Genomic DNA, 11,464 nt, shown 5'->3' on the forward strand with positions numbered 1-11,464 from the left:
GTAGGAGGGTCAATAGGTCAAATTATAACAAAGATTTGATGAAAAGGACTAATGAGAGTTCTGTTCTCTCAACTCTTCCTTTGTTGCTAATCAGAGTTAGTTATTTACATCAAGGATAGAATAGGTCCCTAGAATAGGTCCCAAGGATTTTCTTGTAGATCTACATAGCTAGAACTACACTCAACAGAGTTGTGTGACACACTACGCTAGAAATAGAGTATAATGGAAAAGCTGCACTGCTGCAGTGAGATGAAGGAATTAATTCCAGAGTTCTGGTGACATCCTAACAGATAAAAAACACTATATAAGTGCTAAGTATTTTAATTTATTAATTATACTATGAAACCAGAGCTCAAGTGGTTTATATTGCCATCAGAACTCTTAAAAAGTGAAGATGCAACTTTCTGAAAGCTTTTGTGTGTGTGTGTGTGTGTGCACTTCCTTTAACATATTGATCCCAAAATGTCTAAATAAAAACTTTTAAATAGTTAGTAAAGCATCTATGAGCTTAATGTGAAAGAGGTCACACTAAAATAAAAATAAAGGGATTTTAGTCACTCTTAGAGTAAGTAAGGCATAGTAATTTGAACTAAGGTTTCCAGAATTTTTATATCAATAACATGATGAAATGCTGTATAATGCTTTTCATTAAAAATAAATCTCAAAATCCTTTTCAAATGTTGCTAACAACTCAGTTTTATATATGGGGAAGCTCAGGGAAAGAGTGATGACTTGAATACATAGTAAGCCAATGGCAGAGTCAGAAACAGAACTTGGAATTCCTGACTCAGAGTCTTCTGCTCTACATGAAACCACATTGCCTCTTTTTATATCATGTATACATTATCATACAGTTCAGTTGATAACATAGTTATTTGAAACTAATTGTGTTAATTTAATTTTTTCACCGGTTTAATTTGTTACAAAAAATCAAACTCTTATCAGTTCAAAATTTATTGCTTATTATCTGTAGACAGATAAAAATACATTAGTGTATTTATCTATAGAACTAAATGTATCAGTGGAACAGGGTTGTGGATGTACTAATGAGGAAATTCAATTCTAAGAAAGGACTGCTAAGAGTTATAAAGTAGTCACTGGAATGTCCAATGTGAATTTTCACATCAAGATTTAAAACAATATACAGTAGTGATACTTGGAAACTTGCCAGAGGCCTTAGATCTAAATATATGCATATAACTACAGTCTTATAATTAATACTAATAGCATTAATTAGCATCTCTAGCTACATTTTTGTAACTATAGTTTCCTTACTTGAACATTAACTTTTAATTAATGGTAACAAGCTTAGTATGTAGGGTTTTTTTTTAAACAATTATCTTACCTAATAACTTTGAGTTACTAAACTTGTGTCTGGGAATTAAGAAATAACTGATTAGCTGTTTTGGTAATTGTGCAGCATTTCTGTACTTCTCATCAGCTCAGACCATTCAAGTTCAATATATTTTCAAGTAATCTTCTGCAGCCTATTGTATTTTAAACACGTGTATCCAAGACCACTTCTACATTTTTAAAACATCTATTAACATCTCCAACTTTACTCTGTGTTAGAGGTGTCTGTTACTGTAACTTCTATAGGATAAAGGAGTAATCTGAGTAGTTGTTTCAACTGAAAATATTTGAATTAAATTCCTTGGAATGCAAGTGTTGTTTAGGTTTCTGAATGATCTAAAAAAGCCACAAGACAATCTGGTGACAAATATAACTTTCCAACAGCAGTTCAGTGGGCAATGATTTTATTACATTAGAAAGTTTTTGTCTTACTCTTTAATTCTTACCCACTACCTCTAAAATATGTAAAAGGACTAACAAGTAGATGTATGCTATACTCTGTTCCTCACACACTATGACCTGTGTAGTGTTGATGCAGCCAACAGAAGTGTTATGAAGCACAAGTCTAAAAGTTAAAGTTAAGTGCCCCACCCCTTTATTTGTGATCATCCATTATTTTGTCATGTCTCAATGAGACCCTACTCCTGCAATAAACTCCCTGTGGATGGGTCCCTGCACCCATGCAAAGCCTCACTTATTTCAGTGGGGATTTGCATAGGCACAAGGATGTGCTCACGGATAGTTAATTTCAGGGTCAGGGCCTGAGTTGTAAACTCCATGACTAAAGACCTATTCCAGTTGTCTAAAGCAGTGGTCTCCAAAGTGGGGTGCGCGCGACGATCGAGTGGGGGGGCGCAGCAGGAGGAGCACCGCCGGGGCAAAAGGGCTGCGCGGGAGGAGGAGCACTGCCGGAGGGGGAAAAGAAAAAGAAAAAAAGGGGGGCGGCCCTGAGTCCTCCGGCCCGCTTCTCTCCGGCCTGCTTTGAAGGGGAAAGTGCTGCTTCTTTCCGGCTGCTGGCTGCGCAGCTGCTCCTGCTCCTCCTGAGTGCTCCGGCCCGTGCTCTCAGGGTCGGATTTCGAAAGGGTCTTTAGAGCTGCAGACCAGGGCCCCGGGGCCCCCTTAGCCCAGGGCCCTAAAGCCCCTGCGTTCCGGGTGGCCCTGCCTGCCAGGGGTTGGGGGGCAGCTCCCCGAAGTGCGGCTCCCAGAATCGTGGCCATGGGGGTGGTGCTGTGCTTCGCAGAGCCACCTGCACACCCTCTGCACCAAACAGGAGCTGCCCCAGGTAAGTGCTCTGCACCTCCTGCCTGCCCCAGCCCTGAGCCTCCTCCCCTCATTCCTCCTCCGCACCCTCACCCTGAGCGCCCTCCCACACCCTAACTCCCTCCCAGACCCCGCACCCCACCCTGAGCGCTCGCTGTATCACAAAATGTTAAACCAAGATTTTCAAAAATAATAAAGCATATTCAATCACATTGCTCTCACTAAAATATTATTATTAATAATATTTTTAGTGAGAGCAAAAAGGGTTTTTGTATTGTTAATAAATAATTTTTTTAAAAAAATATTTATTTCATCTTTATCTCAAATTTTTTAATTTTGATTTTTTGTGTATGTTTTATAATTTCCACAATATATTAAATGTACAGTAGTACATGTATATAATTTATACATAAATAAATATACATATATTGGGGGTGCTTGCTCAAAAAATTTTTACTGATAGGGGTGCGCTATCAAAAAAGTTTGGAGATCACTGGTCTAAAGTCATGCACATCTATGGCTCTGCATAAACAATAAAATGTTTTCAGCCACCTGAGAAATGTAAATATCTGTACTGCTTGAAGTATTATTGTTTTTATAATTTTGAAATGAAGTTCAATAATTGGCTAGTAGAACTGCACAGTTATATTAAAAACCTGCACATTTAGAAACTTTAACAGATTATTTTTAGTATTTTTCCATTAAATCTGATCTCATTGCATCAATCCACACTCCTATCCAGTAAGTAATATTAAAAAATATCTCATACATTTTAAACTGCCAGCCTTGTCATTCATTTGTACCAAGAGAAAACTGTCAAAGCTTACAGCTCACAAGTATGCCACCTACTAAATAACTTATGTGGATTCTCTGATCAGTTCCATTTGCAGCCTATCCAGTTTTACAGGAAGTCCACTTTTGTAACATTTAACAAAGAATAAAGACTTTAACAAAGACTATTCTTACTCTCTATTCACGGAACAGAGTTCTAGCAACATCAATTTAACTTAAACATTTGAATATATAGGTTAAATTTGTGTCCATTGTTCTCTTCATCCTCTTCTGATCTTCCCCAGGAATTCTGGGTCCCTCCTTACAGTACCCCCTTCTAGTCACTTCAGTGTCAAATATGGCAATTCTCTATGCAATTCTGCATCTGAACTGGGTATGAAGTTCTTACAGGAAAACTTCCAGATCATGCAAGATTTGCAGAGAAGTCTTTCACATTTGACCTAAATGGAACTGTGACCAGTCAAAGCTGTACACTTTGATATTGCCAGAGATTAGTCCCTCCCTGTTGGGATTATGAGAAAGAGAGGGGGAGAGAGAGAGAGAGAGAAAGAGCACAAAGAGTTTACATTAAAGGAATTTAGGATTCAAAACTTTAAGGATTCCTTGAGGAATAGTACATTAGCTTCCTGCTCTTCCATTGCTTGGACCTGGCTGCTCTCCTTCATCACATTGCCTCCACATAGTCACACTATTGGAGAAGAATGACTAAGAATGTGGTAATGGAACCTTTTTGAAGTAGTAAGTTGTCAGTTAGTGTGTGTACAATTCCCCTACTTCAACATTCTATAGACCAATGGTATAAATAACCTCCCCCACTAACTGTACTGCAGTATCTTTCTATTCACCAGCTCTTTTTCCTTCATGTTAGACAAATCTAGTTACAAGTGGTTTTTGAAATAGTTGTATTGTTAAAGTTAGATTTATTTATATTTCATGTTAATTGTTTGATCAATTCACACATTTTTGTGGGCCCATCGAAACAATAGTCTTAAGGGGTTTTCCTTTTGTCCTGTGATGGTCCCTATTTGAGGCAATTTATTCCATAGGGAAGAGCACTTAGCTAAAAGTTGTCACGCCTGCAAGGCCAACTCAAAAAGGGCCCACAAGGACTAAGACTTTGCTCCAGAACCTGCTCCTCCAAGAGGCATGATTCTGGGAGACCTTCTTCTGGAAGATGTCCTCAGGCATGAGTAGCATGGCAACTAGAGCTGGACAAAATATTTCAAATGAAATGTTTTACAGCAAAAAGATGCAGATTTAGTGATGCTGAAATATTTCATGTTTTTGTGTCAATTTTGCTGAATTCTTTAAGTAAAAAAAAACTTTAAAACTCTGAAAAAAATCATTTCAACATTTTTAAAGTACACGTTTAGCTTTTTGATTCAAAAGTACTTTCAAAATTTGCATTAAGTTTATTTTAAAAAATCAAAGCATTTAGAAATGATCAAAATCAAAATGAAACATTTTGTTCAAGCAGAAATGAATTGTAGTCTTTTGATTTGCCAAACATTTTGGAAAGTTTTGGTTTTGGTTTGACCCAAAATGATTTTTTGAGGGATGGGGAGGAGTAGGGGAAGAGGTAATTGCTAGTGAACTGAAAAATCCATTGATCATACAGTTTTTGTGTCGACAAAGCCAGTTTTGGTGCTGTAGCCTGATGCCAAATCTCAGACTGAAAAGGATTGTCTTTGTAAAGGTGTTTGCAAGGGCTTTTGAAATTTGTTCCACTGGCTCAGGATCCAGATTCTTTGTATGGAGGCAAGGAAAGATCTTCTTACAGTGGTACTATTTCTGAAAGACATCACAATAAGAAGAAAAGGTGGTCCTACCGTTGGATCTGGCAAGACCCCACTGCAGTCAAAGTTTGCTTAAATCTTAGAGATCCTGAGGATACGGTTTTCTTGGATCCTGCCAGGTCAGATCCATCTGGCCAAAACTCCAGGAAGTCAATCCTCCAGGACTCCCCTAGAAAGTGTCCTGCAAAGAAGCTGAAGGATCCCTTGGCCCCCTTCACCTAAGTCCCTGGGATCAGTAGTTGTGCCAGATGTAGAGTCAGACTCAGTGTTAGGGGAGGAAATGGTGGGAAACTGTTCAGAGGTTGCCCCTTCTATCTCATCTACTGTTGCCAGATGTGTTTTATTTAAACCAACAGCTCCTTGAGACAAGTGAGTATATGAGAATATCTGCTTTTATTTAAAAAAGTCTTTAGCCCTTATGATTTCAGAGAAAAGTTTGTAAATGTAATGTAAGTGCACCCTAACGGTTTAAAAACAAGAAGGCAAATGAAGAGACCCAACAGAGTTGCAGGCCCTTAAAATAATTTAAATTACAGTACCATCTAAAGGCCTAATCAAGGATTATGGCCCAATTATGTTCATACAGTGCCAAGGATGTACTAAAGAGAGAGTCCTTGCTGTAAAGAGCTATGGCCTACAGATCTTATACTGTACAACATAAAGATATGATTGTATGTAGGAATCACTTCAAATTTCTGGTAAGAATTGTGTTGGATTTCGATCTCAGTCAGTTTATATCACTATTTGTCTTCACCTCACCAGAATGTCTTGAGCTTTGGAAGGAAAAGATGTACACCCTATATATCCACAGAGCTACTACTTGGACAGGACTAAGCAATTTAGAAAGTCAAAGAGATCATCTGTGGCCTTTGTAGAAAGTTAAACCATCTCAGGTCAAAAACTAAGCGGATATGACGATACAACCAGTCATTATGAATGCGCTGAAGCTCAGGATTCACTCAACTTAGGAGGATGGCAGCTTCAATATCATATATCCACAGTGTTCCCTTACCTGAAGTCTTTATGGCTGCTACAGGAAGTCACAAATCACTCTTTCCTAAAATGGCATCAAGGGCAGAAACTGGCTTTGAGAGGGCAGTGGTTCAAGTCATTGTTTAGCTAGCGGGACTTCCAGCTGTCCTCAGGGAATCAGTACTGAATAGTCTCCTACAGTGCGGTCCTGGGGACGTAGTGTCAGAAGGAGAAACCACAACTCTTTGTTCTAAAACATATTCCCTCCATAGAGCAACACAGACCTTTTCTTCTGCTTTGGATCCCAAGTACAATAGGGCTTCTGGAGGTAAAGGGGAATTGAAGGATAGTTAGAGGGTACCAGTTATTTGTGTCCTCCATTTATGAATGTTGGTATAAAGAGAATAGTGTGAGCTCTCAAAAGCCAGCTACTATTCTCAAATATTTTTGTAGCTCCCTGGCTAAACGCACAACTCCTACAATTAGACTCTATGAAAACAATACATACAGAAATCCGTTATTGTTAACACCTTCTCTCTCCCTTCCTGGTATCCTACACTCTAAGTGCATGTTTTTCACTAAGAAGATGACAGAAAAAGGCTCTGAATCTTGAGTGCCAGGATTTTCCACTTGTCCTTTTCCCTCACACTTTTGATGCTGCGCTTGACACCATCTATTCAATTATACTTCTAATGATTGGCTACACAGTAACAGCTCTATGATTTTACTACTGGGAAACAACTTAGCTTTTTCTTTATTAAATCCAGTGAAATGCATACTTCCTAATGATTCAGGCAAGCAATAAGCACTGAGATCTGGCTATCTTACAAAGCAATCAGTTGCATTTTCTATCCATCTGTTTATGTCCTGGATCATCTCTTGATGAAAAAGCATCCATCCATGAACTAATCCATCTATGGTGGTTTTCAGTCATTGTATTGTACAGATAATTTTTCATATGGACAAGAGTGGAAAAGGAATATTTCCTAGAAGCTATAGTCACAAACAGAGTAGCAACTAATCTTCGAAACATTTTAATATTGATGAAAAATAGAGTTACATTAAGCAAGTATTTCAGTAATGAAATTTGGTATCTTTTCCTTGCCAGTAATTCCTTCACTGATGATAATCAGAATCCTGATCATTATCAGGTAACTATGGCAATAAGTGGCTAACTTCATGTTCATTATAGTTCAATTTCCTAATACACAGGCAGCAGGTTTAACATGAAGCAATTTTATTGCAAGCTCAAAATATGTCATTTAGCTACATGAAAAAACAGCCATAGTTGAAAGGAGCAGTGAACATCTAGCTGGCTTTGTTGATATTGACAAAATGGGGCATTAACCATTTTAGGACATCACATCCCATTTGTTTTTTTTTCCTTACAGAAAATTTGAAAAAGAAAAAACTCATGGTAGCACACTACAAGTTTCCCTTTTCAAAACCAAAAAATCCTAGTTGGACCCAACCAAATTTTCAATTGAAATATAGTGCTAGCAACCTTTAAAAAATCCATCTCTCAAAACAAAAATACCTTAGTTTTCTCTATTAAGATTTGTTAGTGCTTATTAAAAATTGCTAAAGTTTTCTATTTTTTTGGTTTTCATTTAAAAAGAAAAGGGAAAACTAAGGTTTCTCTCTGATAATTATTTCTTTTCAGTCACTGGTGTTACTCATTGGAGATGACTTGGCTGAAACCTCCAGATCTATTTTCACTTGAGTGATTAATCTTTGATGAACTACTATTCTGATAGGCTGTGATCCTACAAACAGAATCCAGCCAATGATCCCAGCAATAAGCATTATTAGTAAAGGTCCGATGCTGTAAACACTTAAACACATGCTTAGCTTTGAACATATGAATAATTCCACTGAAGTCAATGGAATAAGTCATATACTGATAATTAAGCATATATGTAAATAATTGCTGGATGGGAGCCTAAGAGTAAGTCAGTCTATACAGGAAATCAAATGAGCCATGTTTCCGTTGAGAGATACTTAAAAAGATTCTCTGGATCTCTGAAAATCTCAAGAATGAGTCCCTGTTCTCTGGCCTTGTGAGATTTAAACAGAAAGAATAAAGTCCACCACTCCAAAGCCTGCTTGCGAAGTAACAGTTAATGTTGACATCTCAGTTATTTTCCTGAGACAATTTTCAGAGTTAATGCCACACTGAAGTAATAGGGGGAATTCATACTTATTACAACTGTTGTTTCAGGCTGTGTCAGGCTATAGGTTCACAGAGAAGAACTAAGAATGTGGAGGATGCTCTTAAATCTGTTTGAGTGCCTTATACCAGTTTAGATAAGCCACTCAAACTAATTTAAGAATATCCACAGAAGGAGGTTGCGCTAATTTGTATGAAGACAAAGTCTCTAGTAAAAATTCCGAATATAGAAGCACTTAAACTAAACTTAAATCAGTGTAGCAAGGGTTAACTCAGTTTCAGTTGGTAATTTACTAATGCAATGGAATGATTGATTTTTATGTCAATTTAGTTAAATCAATGCACTTTTCTAGTATAGACAAGGCCTCAGATAACATTGGTAATGTTCAGTTCACATACAGAAGGTTTCCTTAATAACCATAAAGGCTAGAAACTTTCATTTAAAAATTTAGATTCTCATTACACTGACGATAAGGAGGAGGGGTAAAATTATGATGTACACTCTGAGTGGACCTAAAGTTTACCTCAAATAGTTTAGATAAATTATTGGCTGATTGTATAAGTCCTCTGTATCTTTTATGGACAGTTATTTGTATTATTAGAGTTAAGATACTCACAGGAATCCACATCTTAATTTGATAGGCACCTGCCAGTTGCAATGTGATAAATGTGGTTAAGTTTACATCTTTATTCATTCCCTCTTAAAATGGAGTCCAAGATTATTGTATAGTAACTAATCATTCTTTCCTTAAATTTCAGGACTAATTGTACATGAAGGTGCATCAGTTTACAGAGTGTTTAAGCGCTGGAGGGCTGTTAATCTTCACTGGGATGTATTAAATTATGATAAAGCTACAGACATAGAAGAGAGCAATCGAGGAGCGTCTTCACCGGGTAGGACATTGTGGTTACCACTAACTGCATTTAGAAACAGAAATTTAATTCATCCAACACAGCTAACCTCTCCAAGATTTCAGTGTGGCTATGTATTGCTGCATCTGTTCAATCGAATGAGACCTCATGAGGATTCATCAGAAGATAACAGTTCTGGAGAGGTTGTGATGAGAGTGACCTCAGTGTAAAGATAACGCTCGCTGTGCTACATAAATAAGGATAATGTGCCCTGGACTTTACAATACTCCAGAATGTAGTTGCAGTGAATGGTGATACCATAGCACTTCTAAAAATATTTACAACTTTTAAAACATTTAATGCTTTTTATATGATCAGTTGACTTGCAAATACATTTTTCTGAAAAAGTTGTTGCTTGCTTTTTTATAGTCTGGTATATTACATAGTTTGGTCAATTTGTACTTGAAATTTATAAAAATATAATTTAACTCTCATTGCCTTGAATAACAAGGAAACCAATCTTTTAAGCCAAAAATATCTCTCATAGCGTTAAGTGTATTTTTTCAATCTATATAGTTTTTCAAATGCATAAGTTGAGGAAAATAATGACTGGTATCTCTGTGATTTAACTCTAGGTATACGGTAAGTGCGTCATTTAATATATTAACTATATAGCGGTTCAGTCACATTTCAGAAAGATGATATATAGGGGCTTGTAGAAGATGGACTCACTGTTCACGCGCCCCCTTTGTCTCTGAGCATAGCATAGCAGGCTCTCCTCATCTAGTGTCCTCTGCCACAGCCAGTGCAGCCCTGGAGCAGTCTGTTTCTTCGTGTGATGTAACCTTCTAGCCAGGTGATTTATAGTCCTATTCTTCTGGGGTAAGAAAGCAAGTCCAACAGCCTCATGCTGAGTTTGTGGTCCAAATCCAGACATACTAGTCCTTTTACCCATGACCTCCAGGGTCCTGGCTCTGTTTTTGGAGGGCCTGTAGGGGAATACAGGCTCTCTCTCTCCTTTGGGTTTTAGCCCAGGAACCCTATAGTGAGCATGCAAGATCTGTTTATTCAGATCTTCCCATCCCCTGCTTCCCCCAGGCTTCTTCCTACCTCAACCTATCAGCATGCCTTTTCTACAGCCCCTTCCTGGGCCCACTGTGTACCTGTATTCCTCTCAGGCACTACAATGTCTCAGACATCACTTTTTCTTCAGAGTTGTGGCTCACAGGAGTCTTCTCTGGAGTTCTCCAAAAAACCTGAAACCAAAGTATAAACTTTAAACTACTTCCACCTTTCCTTGGCTTGAACTTTAGTCCTTCACCAGTGTACCTCACATACTCTACTCCTCAGCTGAACACAAAACACCCCCTGTGTCTGCCTCCCTGGAATCATAGCTCCTGTGGTGGGTCTCAAAGTGGAGCTAACTCCCTTCCTGTGGATTTTCCCAGTTCTCCTATCTCTTAACTTCTATCAGACCAACCTCAGAGAGAAGGAACTCCCAAACTCCTGTCTTTTGGGTCTCCTTAATATGACTGGGAAAAGGTACTAACATATTTGCAATTGCACAGTGGGTTTTTTGAGGAGTAAACTATATGAACTATGAAATGTCATTAGTACTCAAAGGGAAGCTAATAGATCAGCCTGCTGAAATGCTATGAATGAATGTGATGCTTTCATCCCGAAAGCACTCACATACTATGATGATGGGCAACTTATAAACATCTGCAGCTTGTAATTCCTCTTCTTTTTACATATATAAAAGTCACCAAACAATTTTAATGTCATTTGTAATCATTAACTGAATAAGTCATCTAGTCTATCTCCCCCATCCCCTGTGCTGAAGCCTAGACCATCCCTGACAGATATTTGTCTAACCTGTTCTTAAAAACCTCCAAAGACAGGGATTCCACAACCCTACACCATTCAGTTTTCCCAGTTTTGTACATGCCAGTTGAGAGGTATCTAATGGAAAAATCTGAATAAAAAATGTGTAATGTCTCCTAAAGCACATTTTCAATGGTTCTCTCACAATTTACTAAAAAGTAAACAAAAAATTGTAAAGAAATATTTCTTGGTGAGATTAAACCTTATTCAGTCATATTTGAGTCAACAAGTTAAGAGAGATGAGCAGGTAACACACTATCCTTTTAGATTTTTTTAAAATTCTATTATGCATATAACTCAATATATTAAATTTTCTTTTAAGAATTGACTGACATTGCAATGTTATGGATTTTCCACAAAAGAGCATAAGAGTCCTTATAGGGAG

General features: G+C 37.7%; 1 protein-coding gene across 1 annotated transcript in view; it reads left to right on the forward strand.

The window, feature by feature from the left end:
• MARCHF11 (membrane associated ring-CH-type finger 11) overlaps positions 1 to 9,602 on the forward strand; it is a 44,911-nt gene extending 35,309 nt beyond the window's left edge. The window contains exon 4 of the mRNA XM_048839636.2: positions 9,103 to 9,602. Coding sequence (XP_048695593.1) covers positions 9,103 to 9,425 — 323 coding nt within the window. The 3' untranslated portion in view covers positions 9,426 to 9,602. The remainder of the gene's footprint in view (positions 1 to 9,102) is intronic.
• The last annotated feature ends 1,862 nt before the right edge of the window (positions 9,603 to 11,464 follow it).

The sequence above is a fragment of the Caretta caretta genome, chromosome 2, assembly GCF_965140235.1.
Source record: "Caretta caretta isolate rCarCar2 chromosome 2, rCarCar1.hap1, whole genome shotgun sequence".
Classification (NCBI taxonomy): domain Eukaryota; kingdom Metazoa; phylum Chordata; order Testudines; family Cheloniidae; genus Caretta; species Caretta caretta.